Source organism: Mustela lutreola, chromosome 13, assembly GCF_030435805.1.
Source record: "Mustela lutreola isolate mMusLut2 chromosome 13, mMusLut2.pri, whole genome shotgun sequence".
NCBI classification, from domain to species: domain Eukaryota; kingdom Metazoa; phylum Chordata; class Mammalia; order Carnivora; family Mustelidae; genus Mustela; species Mustela lutreola.
Window position 1 is genome coordinate 31,823,192 of NC_081302.1, and position 15,532 is coordinate 31,838,723.

The 15,532-nt window shown below is 39.7% G+C and overlaps 1 protein-coding gene across 12 annotated transcripts in view; it reads right to left on the minus strand.

Annotated features, from left to right (window-relative positions):
* The window catches only part of LMO7 (LIM domain 7), a 217,253-nt gene that overhangs the window by 55,157 nt on the left and 146,564 nt on the right, over window positions 1-15,532 (minus strand). For all 12 annotated transcript variants that reach the window (XM_059144334.1, XM_059144333.1, XM_059144330.1 and 9 more), the window contains 3 exons: window positions 6,569-6,599; window positions 5,657-5,770; window positions 875-1,073 (listed from right to left, as the gene is read on the minus strand). In XM_059144334.1, coding sequence (XP_059000317.1) covers window positions 875-1,073; window positions 5,657-5,770; window positions 6,569-6,599 — 344 coding nt within the window. The remainder of the gene's footprint in view (window positions 1-874; window positions 1,074-5,656; window positions 5,771-6,568; window positions 6,600-15,532) is intronic.

Here is a 15,532-nt window from a genome sequence, read left to right on the forward strand (position 1 = left end):
ACGACCAGAACTCTCAATGTTTTCATGTTGATGGTAGAAGCACAGAAATTTTACTGGTGGTTTCAATCTACCTAAATATGAATTGTTAGAGGTACACAGTAAGAAATTTCTGACACCACCCAATGGCCACTGGAAGAAGACATACACTTAAATAACTGATCAGGATTTTGAAAGAAGGGTCCTCTCATAACAGAGTAACTTTCATTTGCATGTTCTTTCCTCATACCATCCTGGATTTACTCTGGACTAAGAGAAGCAAAAGAGGTTTTCTAATACCATGCTAGTACGGCTATTTAATTTATCAAAGTTTAGCATAATACTCCATCGTGATAGGTATCAATCATTTTGGGGAGAGTATTACGGAAATATTCTTCTTGCTTTTCCTTAAGTTTTTTTTTTTTTTTTTTATCTTCTGGGGAGAAAATTATTCAGGAACTAGAACAGACTTTTACAGACTCTTTCTTTTTTATGTGTAAATGTATCAGTGAATAGGCCTCCGAGCACAGATTATTAAACTTGAATCTGGAGAAAAGAGAATGAGGATCGATTATCACTGATTCAACAGGTCTCGGTCAATAGTCTCCCTGCTTTCTTCTGAACATGGAAGGATTAAAAAAAAAAAAAAAAGTGAAAACTATCACCATTCTAGTGGTGATACAGTGAGGAAGGAATGAGAAAGACAAAGGAAAAGAAAAAGAAAAAAGAGAAAGAAAAGGAAAAAAAAAAACCGTCCAATAGTCTAGTCTCTGTGAAAATCCACATTTTGCTAAAAATGTTTGCCCCAATAGATTTTGCTCCACTTTTCTCCTACCATTCCCAAATCTGTCTTAACATGCAAACACATTAAAAGTAAACAGTCAAAAATGCAACTCACCCTCACGTCCACCTCTCAATGTGATATCAGAAGAGCAGCTTGTGAATGACCTAGACCCCAAGGAGTCCAAGCTTTCGAAGGAGTCTTCTCGCTTATGGTTGCCTGGAGAAGTAGGAAATTCTCCACGTTCAGCACACCAGATATCCCCGTAACCACTGTCCCTGCCGCTCCTTTTCAGGCAGCTGGAGTCTTCTAGAGCCTAAAGGAAAAGTTTTTAAAGAAGTTATTATAAACTTTCAAAAATGCAATCAGTCTTTACTTGTTTGCAGAGCTCAAGTTATGCTATTTTTGATAGGGGAGGCAATGAGATTTCTCTGTGAACCAAAAAAAGAAAATCTGGCAAAAATCAGAGTATAAATCTGTAAATGTTTTCCCAATATACTTGGCACCTTTGTAACAATAAGGAGGTATTAAAAAAAAAAGGAGGCATTCAATATTATTTAATAAAAGACTATCATTTATTTAAAAATAATGGGGGAACATTTTAAGAGAAGAAAAGCTAATAATACATTCAAGTGATAAAGTCAGTGATTATTTATCTGGCAATAAACATGAAAGGAGTCAAAGCATAAAGCCAACTATAATTTTGATATCCAAAAGGAGGTAAGTTCATAAGATTATAGTCAGCCTACCTCCAGGAAATATTCGGAGGTTTTATAATGAAGTCACTGTAATTAATATGGTTTCTTAACAAAAACCTTTAAGAACAGAAAGAAGACACAACAGCAAGCACACACCACAGAATTCACTCATCTCCATTGATTACAAAAAACCTAGATCTGCCAAGAAAGCAGACTTGCTTGTGGGTATTCAAAATTTACGTTCTCTGAATCCAAACAAATAAATATTTGTTTGGCTCATGTAAGACATATATATAGAAATGTAACAAACATGATTAGCCATAGGTTTGTAAATTACACAGAACTTCATTTAAAAGCATAATTTGGGGGGAACCTGGCTCACTCAGTGAGGAAAGTGTGACTCTTGATCTTGGAGTTGTAAGTTTGTGGTTTTGTTTTTTTTTTTTTTTTAAAGATTTTATTTATTTATTTAATAGAGAGAGACACAGCAAGAGAGGGAACACAGCAGAGGAAGTGGGAGAGGGAAAAGCAGGCTTCCCACAGAGCAGGGAGCCCGATGCAGGACCCGATCCCAGGACTCCGAGATCACGACCCGAGCCAAAGGCAGACACTTAATGACTGAGCCACCCAGGTGCCTGGAATTGTAAGCTTGACCCCTATGTTGGGTGCAGAGATTATTTAAAAGTAAAATCTTTAGAAGATCTGATATTTAGGTATTTTAGATATGTTAGATATATTTAGAAGATATATATGTGTGTGTGTGTGTATGTATATATAGCATTATTTATTTGACAGACAGAGATCACAAGTAGGCAGAGAGGCAGGCAGAGAAAGAGAGAAGGAAGCAGGCTCCCTGCTGAGCAGAGGGCCCAATGTGGGGCTCAATCCCAGGACCCTCAGATCATGACCCGAGCTAAAGGCATAGCTTTTAACCCACTAAGCCACCCAGGCACCCCTATAGCATTATTTTGAATAACATTTCTCTATGAAAATGTTAATAGCAAAATAAAACTAGACTTTTTTTTTTTAAGATTTTATTTATTTATTTCTTTGACAGAGAGAGAGATCACAAGCAGGCAGGGAGGCAAGCAGAGAGAGGAGGAAGCAGGCTCTCCGCAGAGCAGAGAGCCCGATGCAGGGCTCAATCCCAGGATGCTGGGATCATGACCTGAGCCGAAGGCAGAGGCTTTAACCCACTGAGCCACCCAGGAGCCCCAAAACTAGACTTTCTAAAATTAGAATTTCAATAAAATTATAAAGTCCTCAGCACTGTCCCAATATATAGTAATCAAAGAATATCTATGACTAACTTTTTCCTACAGTGAAGGTGAATGTGTCGTTAGCAGACAAATCAGAAATGCTAGCTGCAGATGAGCTAGCTACAGAGAGTTTGAAGAATGCCGGAATTCGTAACACCAAGATGTAATATGTGAATCTTGATTAAATCAGAATTCAGATAAAATAAGCCGTCAACAAAAGTTGGGAGACAGTTGGCTAATTTTGAATATGGACTTGATATTAGATGGTAGGGAACATTTACTAATTTCCTTCAGTATAACAGACATTGTAGCGACACGGAGGAATACTTATGCTCCGAGGAGATGCTGGCTAAGTTTTTAGAGGTGAGAGATCTGTAATTTACCTTGAAATGATTAAGTAGAAACAAATGAATGGGTAGACAAGTAAAGCCCATATGGGGAGGTTTTAATAGCTGAGTCGGATGACACGTATTTGGGTATTTGTTGTACGATCCTTTCAACTTTCATTTGTGAACACTTTCAACATATGGATAAAGTTGAAAAGAGAATGTGCACAATGCATAATTAGCAGCTGTCCTGGGCACACTTTTGGCTGAGACTGGATCTGTCCATTCTTGGCTCAACTCCCTGACCAATATGTGAAGCATCCTTAAGGTCTAGTGGATTTATGTGAGATTTCATATACATCAGACACCAGATACCCTGACATTAGAGTTGACAGCCTGCCATGAAAACGTGAGCACCTACAACTTGCATCTCATTTCCAAGGAGATGGGGAAGCTGGGCCTAGTGCTGATACCACCAAAATACTTCTCAAAATATAAAAAGATTTTTAAATTTCTGAGAAAATCTATAGATCCATCAGTTTTCTTAGAAATGTACTTGTTGAATCTCAGAGTCCTTGACACAGAGAGATGATTTTTGACCTCATAAAATGTTCAAGTTATTGATGATGGGCCACTTCAGTGATAAAAGAACCTGAGTCTGACTCTGGTGCCTGGCTTTTACAAGAACTTCCCTCTGACCAGTCACTTAAAATGAGTCACCTCCAGTTTATATGATGACTCAGGTATGACAGCTTACCAAGTGGTTTTTTTTGTTGTTTTTTTTTTTAAGATTTTATTTATTTATTTGACAGACAGAGATCACAAGTCGGCAGAGAGGCAGGCAGAGAGGAGGAAGCTGGCTCCCTGCTGAGCAGAGAGCCATATGTGGGGCTCCATCCCAGGACCCCAGGATCATGACCCGAGCCAAAGGCAGAGGCCTTAACCCACTGAGCCACACAGACGCCCCTCAAGTGTGTTTTTTAACTGAAACTCTAATTTGGCCATTAAGCATGATCTATTTCAGTGTGAAACACTTGAACAAGTGACTGTTACAAGAACAGATGCAAAACAGTGACCAGATAGATACACTGACACACTTCTTATAGCCATCCCCATTCCATAATAATGGACTGGAAACAGCTGTAGTTTTATCTATGAAAATGTTTTACCTACTCTTGTTTTAACACTAGTGACAGGAAACAGCTTTGAATAAAGAATTCCCCAGCACAAACGCTGTACTAGGATTATTCAATCTGAGTCAGACTGCCATAAAAAGAACCAAAGGCTGTAAGAGAGCACTAAGACAGGAGCCAAAGTCCCATACTATTTTTAACTAGAAGTTTTCTTAGCTGGCATAACTGTAAGGCAAGGCTCTGCTCATGTCCCAAGCTACCTCCACCGTCATCCGTCACAGCCTTATCCTCTCCCACTGCAGTGACCTATCTGTTCATCCGTCTCCCTCAGAGAGTGGTGCTCTAGGAGGATGGCCTTTTGCGAGTGTTCTCCCAACATCTAGAACAACACTTGTGCAAGATAACTCTAATACCTGAATTAATTCTTTCAAAAAATTTGAGTGAAGTACTATCAACTCTCTCCCATTGAAAAGCAATAAAAATCAAGAAGGAATACCTATAATCTCATCTTTCTGCAATGTATGTAGCTGGGCTCAGGCAGAAGTATTTGAAGATCAGAGTCAATGTAAGGCAAGGTGTTCATCTTCATCGTAACATTTCTATCTTCCAATTATGGTAACTAACATTTATTACATCCTTACAATGTGCCACAGACTAATGTTTAATACCTTCTCAGTACAGTGCCATTTAATCATTATAAAAATCCATGCAGCAACTACTGTTAATTAGACAGTAGCATATTATTTTAGTTACCTATTTTCTTCTGAGCACTGCAAATTCCCCTGGATCAATATTCCCCTAGGAAATTTAATTTTCCCATTTGGATCTTACAAAAGAAAATTTGCTACAACTGTGGTCAGCCCTAGCACTGGACTCTTCCTCAAACAATCCTTAAACATTCAAAAGCTGCAAGATGGACTCCAAGATATAAAGGACTAGAAATGTGTCTAGAACGAAAAAGAGTCTAATTTAAACCCCTTATCACATTGCATGTAACAGCATTTACTGCTCTCCAGGTAAAAGCAGCAATATGGCAGAATCATGGGGAAACTGGAGCATGGGCATTGAAGGTATAATGGCCCATGACAAGATATTAAGACAGAGAGACTGAGTAAATTCCACACCTGTAATAGTCCTAAAGCACCTCTCGACTACAGGTTGAGTTCCTAATATAGAAAGAGTTAAGTTATATCAAGGGCCTTAGAAAGGAAGCAAATGAGTAGGTCATTGAATTACCTAAAACTAAGAAAGAAATACCTAGACTCACTCACTCCTTGGTGGTAGTGTATAAAACCAGTAACAACCCTTTCTACTCAGCACAATCTAGAGTGGAACAAAGATAACAGGAGCCGCCATATTTGTTAGAAGAGGGGAATAAGGCAGAGGAGAAGTGGAAGGAAAGGAGTGTAGGGAGCGGGGGGAAGGAGGAGGAAGTAGTAGGATTGGGAACAGTAGTCGTCTCATCCAGATGTGGTTTCCTTACCTTAGTCAGAGCTTGTCCTAGAAGATTCTCAAATGCTTTCAAATTAAGATAGGGTCCATTATAGTACGGATTACTTTGTGCTTTTCTTCCCAGCCAGTACAACGTTATCAAAACCTTGAAAAATTCCACAAAAACAACAAGGTAAGTCTATTTAGTAACTAACTGCAAGTCCAGATACTGGTTAGCACTCTAGATGGAAGACAGCATATCTATGGAGGCTGAAAAGAAGTAGAGTTTCTTTTAAATTATGTGAAGGAGAAGGATCATTAAAAACATGAATTATTCTTCAAGTTCTGTCTCTGAGCACATTCTCAGACCAAAAGCTCAGATCCCAACAGCAATTTGTATACTCTAGCAGTACATAAAGGAAGAACATTTATGAAGAAACCGAATTAAATTTTAAAAGCAATCGATTTTTCTGACAAACTTTTAGAATGAACCCTTAAAATCAGTAATCCTCAGCTTCCTTAATAGGGTGCTCTTGTATTTTTTTAAATACAGCATGCACACCTTTAGAAATTCTTCTACTATGCAGAATGTTAGACATATAACTGCACTGAGCAATTACCCACAGTTTTTAAACATGCAGTCTTTTTCCTTAAAGTCTGATCTGGTGGTTTGACATACTCCTCTAAAGATCCTGAAGTACGTTCATTTGTTTTTCCCACCTTTCTCATGTATAAGGACCCACCCCACCCCACCCCCTGGTCCCATCGCCCCTCTTACTCCCTAACATCAGAGAATTTACAATTTAATATTAAATATACTTCGAGTTCCTCACTGCTTGGCTACTGGGAACAATTCCACTAGAAAAAGGATTCACAGCATATCGGATATTTTTAGATCCCACTGCCTTATTACAGAATACATAAGTAAAAAACCATTAATAATGTTCCCTTAAATATAGCTTACATTTTTCACTCTCCTATCAGTCTCTTCTTGCCTGTAAAGAAAAAAAGAAAATGCCTATTAAGTAATATCTATGAGCTTTAAATTATTAAGTAGAAAAAACTCCTTTTTATTCTAATGTTCTATGAATATTATTACCACCTGGACATTCAAAAACCTTCAACTGCATATTATCCATCAGAGTTTTTCCACGTTCACTGATTTCATGAAATAGAATGATCCATTTTCTATAAAAAGCAAGGCTGTCTTTTTCTTTTTTTTCATTAGTCTGATTTTTTTTAATGCACTATTTGCATTTTTTGTATTTTCATTTTAAGCAGTGTTTTAAACCCATCCAAAAGTGGGGCAGGTCAGTGTGCCTCACAGCCCAAAAATGGAGAAAAGACAAAAACCTTAAAGAGTGGGGCGGGCGTGGGATGGGGTGCAAAGTTTCTCATGGAGTTTTCTTTTCCATCGTCCATGGGTTTTTTACCCAAATTCCTCAGAGCAAAATGCTCAGAGATCAAGGTCCTGCAGATGTTGAGAATTACAGTTTTAAAAATGGCCATGACTCTCTGCCTGAAGAGATTTCAGTCTGTCACAAGAATCATGAGTTTTCTCCCACAGCTATGAAAGGGCATGGCATCTATGCGAGAAGATAGAAGGAGGCAGATGTCACCTCAGTGCTGAAGAAGCAACATCAGTTAACTACCAAGAGGCCACCCTAAACTTCCTGCTTCCTGTCTTGAGACAGACTGAAGCAGGATCATTGCTAATTCAGAGACTGGAGAAGCCAGAACTAGATCAACTTTCTGGCCTAAAAGTCTGTAAGTATTATATTTTCCACATAAAATGTATATACATATATGTCATATGTACATAGGAGAGATATAAAATACATATCTAACATATAAGACCTGAACACAGAAAAGTAAAAGGGGAGAGAATGCGCACACAAACATTTAACTTAACTTTCAAAGAATCAGTGAGACAGCTATAGCCATTCCTTTCCAGAAAACAAACATGAAGTAAAATGGACCTGAGAACAACATGCACCTCCTATCTACCCCAAAACAGGGTTCTTACACTACTGTGGAAATGTAAATTTATGCAATGACTTTAACCTTTAATCCACCCGGTAATAATTACAAAAGCTGAGTATATGCGTATTCTAGAACCCAAGAACTCCAATCCCTGGTATACATCTGGGATTATAATACAACAGAAATGCTGGAATGCATGGCTGTACCTGGGATTCAGCAGAAATGCTAACATATATTCACCAAAAGTCATATATGAGAAGGTTGATGGAAGTACCCTTCATAATAGAATAAACTGGAAACTGCACATAGGTCGTTAACAATAGAATGGCTGGGGGCGCCTGCATGGCTCAGTGGGCTAGTCTCTGCCTTCAGCTCAGGTCATGCATGATCCCAGGGTCCTGGGATCAATCCCTGCATCAGGCTCTCTGCTCAGCAGGAAGCCTGCTTCCCTTTCTCTCTCTCTCTACCTGCCTCTCTGCTACTTCTGATGTTTGTCAAACAAATAGATAAAATCTTAAAAAAAAAAAAAAATAGAATGGCTAAATCAGGGAATACCCACAATGAAACATTATGTGGCCATAAGAATGAACAATCTGCAACTACACGTGACCATACGATTCAGTCTAGCAATGAGAAGCAAAAGCGGCCAGACACAAACAATACAAATTGTAATTTTCACTCACAGGAAGTAAAAAACCAAAGATACAGTATTAGAAGAGCGGTTACCCTTGTGGGGAAGGATGGTGGAAGGATTAGAACAAATAAGAGGACACTGATACTTCTCTTCATTTTGATCTGGAAGCTGACTACCCACATGCGTTCTGTCTCTGAAGTCTTTGAAGATTGATTGATTGATTGATTGATTGATTGACTTAACAGAGAGAGAGAGGGAGAGAGAGAGAGAGAGATCACAAGTTGGCAGAGGGGGAGGGTGAAGCAGGCTCCCCGCTGAGCAGAAAGGCCGATGCGGGGCTCGATCCCAGGACCCTGAGACCATGACCTGAGCTGCAAAGGCAGAGGCTTTAACCCACTGAGCCACCCAGGTGCCCCGACCTCTGAAGTCTTTGAATTGTACACTTGTAATGTATAACTTTTATATGTGTATATTATACTCCAAAAAAAAGTAAATTAAAAGAATAAACTGTTCGGCTTAAGTGCTCAAATCATAGCTTATCTCCTAAGTAAAAGAAAATCACCTTGTAAAAATCAACATTTAATTTTGGAAGTAGTTAATGGAGGGGGAATCACTAAAAACTGACCATAAAAAATAACACATAGAGTTGTAAAATAGATAGCTTCTTTTTACAAGAATGATCAACATATACACCTCAGAAATTAAATTAGCCAAAGCACATAAGAACTGTTAATACTCAATTCAAAAGACAGACTATGCTGAAAATTGCCATACCATTGAAAGTGGGTCGATTTGAGTCAAATGTTATCGCAAGCACACTAAGGGCAAAAGAATAACAGAGGGCTCTTGAACCCGTGACCTCCTTTCCACATCCCCCCATAAAGGTTTCTATTCCAACATACTCCTTTACCACTTACTTTTATTACAATAAAGCAATCACTATAAATATATATGGTCTATTCTGTAATAAACAAAATAAGCAGTAACCTGGGCACTGCAACCTTTCACACACTTTACATTCCCTTCTAAGTATGAGCATTTATAATGTGTTCTTGAACACAATGACACATAAGCCAGCCAAATTAGTATCCTACCACTGAAATGCAATGCCAGGAATTCAAGTTGTCAATGATTTGCGGAAGTCAACAGAGGCCACTCTCCAACACAGAACAAACTCATCCCACTGGATGGAAGTCAGTAACCATGTGGCTTCTTTACCTTCTGTGGCCACTGGGCACAACCCCAAACCCCAAAGCCTTTTAAATAGAACAGGCTTGTGTGAAAGCTCATGCTAACACAGACTTTCCATGAGCCAACCAAGTTACTGCCCAACACATGAGAACCAAAAATAAGGCAGCCCAATCTACGGAGCTGGCTAATTCCTCCATAAACATTTCAAGAGTGAACATGCTGTTGGGCCATGTTTAAGAGAATGGGCTTCAGGTCAGATCTGGATCCTGCTAACTATGTTCATCTGAGCAATTTGACTCTCAAAAACTTCCATTTCCTTCTGATGATACTGGGGAGAATAATCCCCAGTTTAGTAGACTAGGAGGAAATGTCCACAGTACTTAAGAGAATCCCCAGCCTCATGGTAAGTGCTCATGAGGAATCCGTCATCGCTAGACCAGAAGCCATGTGAGGGGAGGGCCCACTTACCACGCTGCACACAAATGCTTCCTTGTGAAGCCATGCTGAACCCAAATATTAAAAATTGCAACCAGGCTCTCGGATACTCCCTATCTCTCATCTCTGGTCTATTTTTGCACTTCTGTCTACTGCATGCATTCCTTATGACTCTCCTCCACCAGAATGTGCTTTTGTGTCCTGCCATCTCCCAGGTGTCCTAAGACAGTCTATCACCTGGCAACCACGTAATATTTATTAACAATGCTTAGCACAGTGCATGGTACACAAATGCTCTCAAATATTGACCGAATACATTTATTTAGCTTGCAGAAATGTAAGCAAGCAAAAGAAAGCCTAAAATCATAAAAGCTCAGGTGATTCCTCATAAATATGCATGATGTCACAGAACAGTTAAATAGCACTAGCTTGCTTAAAACATATCCCAAGGACTCAAATTGTATTGGTACCCATAATGGGGCTACTTTCTTAAAAGACTACCTTTAAAATTGCAACAAAGGGGACTTCTTTACAATTGTACATCAATGAGTAAAAAAAAAAAAAAAAAAAGGCAGAGATTCAAAAACAAAAAGACCAGCTTCAGAGTGCTAAGGACAAAGATGAAGGGCTAGTCTCTGCAATGAAAAGCTTCCCAGCAGAGCTCTCAAAGACAAGAGGCAAGGAATCTAAACCTTCCTTGAAACCCAAATTTACCATAAAAAGAGACAGAGATGAAACATTAATAGTTTCCAAAAATGACTACATTGAATATGTTGCCAGCCTTCTCATACACTAATTTTTAATACTGCATTTATAATATTCAAAAAATCACAAGTATAACATAGGTATAATCTTCCACTGTTAATAGTTCTGATCATTTCTTTGCAACCTGACAAAGGGCCACAAAATATATACCCATACTTATATTCTGAACCTTTTGCCAGAGATCAGGAAGAAAAGAAGCACAAACTTTCAAGTGAGCCCATCAGTGAACACATTCATCTGTAATTACCTTATCCTAATAGGTTCTGGTACACTTCGCACCAGGAAGCTCTAGGTCTCATACCACCTTTCCTTATCGGAAGCTATTTTAAAATACTAGTACAAATCATCAATCAAGAGGACCACCTTTAAGCAAAGGGAGATAAAATCCACGTCCATGTTCTAGCTCTCTTGCAGAGATCCCCAGGGCTGGGTTCTTCCACAAAGAGCCAGCTTGGTTGGCTAAGGGGCCATGTTCTGGGGTCTCACTTCTGGGTACAAATTCTGACTCCACTATGACTACTCCTGAGAACTCAGTCATGTACTGAAGTCTCCGAGTCTCACCTAGGACAACATACCAGTCTTGCTGGGCTTAAATGAGAAATTTAAGAGGTGCTTAACTGAAACAGATCACGTAATGGAGACATTTCAAAACTATCCTCCAATTATCCATCTCAAACAAACTGTGGGGGAAGAGAAATGGCCAGAGGACAGTCCACACATAATATCTTTCCCTGGAAGAGACGTTTCTGTGAAGCACAATCCAAGACACTCTCATGTTATGCTTTCTTTGCCCTCTTGCCATGGAAAGCTTTGAACAAGAAAGTATTTCTAGAATAAGGTCAAACAAAGGTCAAGACAAACTGCTGTGGTATTATTATCACTAGCCAAATATCCATATTGGCATCAAGCCAGCCCCTTCATCCATCCTTTTTCTAACAGAAACTGCATTGGCCAACCTTCAAATTCTCCAAATGCTAAAAATCACGGTGGAGGGGTGGGTAGAGGAAGAGGGAAAGGTGCCTACATGGCCAAAATCTATTCCCCTAATATCTGATAGCATAGTTTGGAAACAAAGGATGAGATTATAGTTTTATTATAGCTTGGGGTAGCCAGTTGTGTTCTAGGGCTTCATCAAAAGTATTTCCAAATACCTTCCGTTTATCGGAAGAGCTAACCACCACCCCCCACCCCCACCCACAAGCATGGGCCCACCCACCGCAGGCCTCCCCATCATCCCTGCTGCTAGACTGCAGAGCACTGGAGCGTGCCTGACTCATGGTCTTATCTGTGGAGTCAGCCACAGGCCTGCACTCAATGCGTTTACGTAGAAGTTACTTAAAGGCACTCACAGAGCCAGTCCAGCAGATGAAGGACCAAGAGACAGGGAATTTTTCACCAAATCAGGTAAAATTTCGTAGTTTTAAACACCTACCCACTTCTCTATCTTCCTCTTCCATATCTCGACACACCTTTTCTTCAAGCTACCAACTTCCTCATTTACAACAGTGAAAGGTCCAATCTCCTCAGCTCTCCCACAATATCATAATCCCCAAAGAACTGAATATTCCATGCTCCAAAATCAACTTTCCTCCCCAGATCTCAAGCCCCATCCTTTCCAAGCCTTCACCAACTGGTAAAGTTAAAATACAGCTGTCTTACTGAATCATCAAGGAACATGATTAAAAATTCATGCTGGAGGGGCGCCTGGGTGGCTCAGTGGGTTGGGCCACTGCCTTCAGCTCAGGTCATGATCTCAGGGTCCTGGGATGGAGTCCCGAGTCTCGGGCTCTGTGCTCAGCAGGGAGCCTGCTTCCTCTTCTCTCTCTCTCTGCCTGCCTCTTTGCCTACTTGTGATCTCTGTCGAATAAATAAAATCTTTAAAAAAAAAAAAAATCATGCTGGAACGTCTTCTAGACTGGCAATATTTCTGCCTCAGGTACCACAGGGGGAGACCTCCCCACATCCTGATAGGAAGAATGAGAAGTGAGGTGAGCCACTCCCTCAAGCTTCTCTGGTTAACAAGGAATCTGGAATTCTATATGGGGCTCAAGTACAGCTTCCTACCCCACCCATCTCTTCCCTGCCACACATACTCAACCTTCTTTCGGCCCCTAATCCTACGCCCCCTAGTCCTCCTTTCTTGGCCCAGAATAAACTTTCACCTTGTGCCTCAGAACAACTGCAACTCACTGGATGATTTTTGTCACCAGGCATCTGCTTCCTGAGGCGACTTCCCAGAATGAGTAAGACCGGGATTCCTGATAGGGACCCAACCCTTCTAGAGTTAGTCTGGCCCCGCCCTCCACGGCACAGCTGACCTGGATGTTGCCTCTTTGGAAACCGGGCTGATGGTAGAGAAACTGGACTCACCAGATACTTGGTGGCTCTTCAAGCCACTAAGTGATCTCTGCCCTCTAGTTGTTGCTAATGAAGTCTGGCCACCTGTTCACAACCTTAAAAATATTTCAAGAAATGAGGCCCTGACTCATGATTTCATAAACAGTCACAAGCAGAAGTGTGTGGACCGCATCTGCTTTCAATCTGTCAGATTGAAAGGGGGAGGCACCTGTGTGGCAGTGGGAGATGGCGGAGACAAGTCGCAGCAGATGTCTCCTCATGACAGCAGTGGCATCATTTTTATACCTGCAACAAGACGGTTGCCTCTACAAGGTAGCAAAGACAGAACTCGAGCAACCCTAAAGGGTACTAAGTGAAAGTATTCAGAAATGTAACAAATAACTTCTAACACTACTGTCTGAGGAAATGGCTTGTTTTTATTCCAAATGCAGGAATCAAAGAAGCAATGTAGGAACCGATCAAATAATGGTTTTTTCCTACTAACAGAAGCTCTATTTTTCTATTAATGGAAGCTCACCCACTGCATTACTTAATATAGAGCAAATGCCACCACCTTTCTTGAATGACCGCGTCAAGCAGGGGGAAGAGACCTGTGAATAACAAGTTCAAGAAGAATTCTTAGAATACTGCACTTACTCTTTCCTTCTCTCCAAGTAAGCTGCATTTAAAAAAATGAAATTCTTCCTTTCCTCCCACCTTCATCCCTAAAAATGAAACTACATTCCATTGGACAATCCTCCAGCAATGTCAGACAATCTATGTGACTCATAGATTTTCATCTCCCATAGTTGCAAAATGCAGGTCTACCTGAATGTGGAAACTGTACAAATGAGTCTTGGGAAAACAGCATGAAACCTGGAGGTAATTAGTGAGCACAAAGAGATAAACTCGTGCTTTCTGAACTTACCTATGTGAGAAAAAAATCTTGGAAATTCAACAGTTTTCACCCTAGCAATATAAAATGCTTTTTCCCCTCCAAACGACAATCAAGTAAGCACCTCTTGTTAAAAATAATTTATTAAATTTCACACACTCCCACACGCTACTAAGAATAGCTAAGTTTCACTTAAAGGAGGAAGAAAACTGCATGCCTCCAAAGACACTGACATTGCTTCAAAAATGACACTGAAGCTGAAACGTGAGCTTTCTCTAACTCTCAAAATTGCAGATTCTTTGTAATTCTCTTCTACTTGATGGAATGTTTGCTATCACATACAACTGACTGCACACTGGAAACTCATACATGTACATTCCCCGTTCTACTGCAACCCCAAAACAGGCAATTCTCAATGTGAGGCTGAGTACCCATGATGTATGCTGTGTCCTAAATGGAATTACACATTTGACTATATCAATGTGTTGGGGAGAGGCTAGAGAGGATGTCAACTACAGACTGACCCATCGTTTTACTTCTGTAGCTAACAATGCTAGGTAGCAGCAGCAACGAAGATAGGGAGTTTGGGTTTCAGACATTAAGTTTGAGACACTTAACAAAGTAGAAATGGTAAGTAATTGGTAATTAGACACAGAAGTAAGATGTTCAAGCTAGGAATCTAGGTTGGAGATATAATCTGGGGAACTGTCAGCACAGAGAAGAAATGTAAGGTCATAATGCTAAAATAGTATCACCTAGAAAATAAAGGTAGATGAGAAGATATCTAGGAACTAAGTTCTGGAAAACCCAACAAGTAAGGGTTAAGTAGAGGAGAAACCAGCAAAGCAGACAGGCCCATCCCATGTGACAGGGACAGAGGCATGTCAGGGGTAAGGGAAGAAAGTAGAGAGGACAAAAAGGTTAAAAAATACTGTTGAGAGCAGAGCTAAGGAACTGCTACCTGATTATTCTTAAATCCTTATAGTATCTAACACACATACACACAATGACTAAATTATTGGTTTGCTTCTCCTCAAAGGAGGGAAGAGAATGAACTGTCAACAAAAATCTTGTCAAAACCACTGATGTCCCAAAGATACAACTTAGGAGAATACTGAACTACATATCTCAGGAGTCCTTCCAGATGTTCAAACCCATGCTCAACGTCAATATGAGAACCAACTAGAAGCATAAATCTTCTAGTATCATGATACTGGAATGTGCTAGGTGAGGTACTTTCAAAGTCAGTGTCTCTCAAACTGTGTACCATGAGAATGGGAAAATTTAATAGGATTTAAAGTGGAAAATTTTGCAAAGTATTGTGTATTTTCTTCTCAAGTATACACAATAACCAATTAAAGTTCTGAGAAGACCTGCAACAAGAGAGCTGTTTCACTTAAAGTTTGAAAATTTTTTTCTTATTTTTTGGCACGACTGTTATTGAAATATTAAGAGACACTGGTATTATGAATATTTTGCAATTATGTTCTGTTTTAAGCTCACTTTATGCTCAATTATATAATGTATATTAAAATAATTGCCTTTATTAAGTCCTTCATATTATTCATTATATTGATTATTATACGTTATCTCCTTTAATCCCCAGAACCATCTAATGATTAGTAAGTAGAAAATTAGGACTCCAAAGGCTTAATACTTTCCCAGAGTCATAAAATTATTAAGACTTG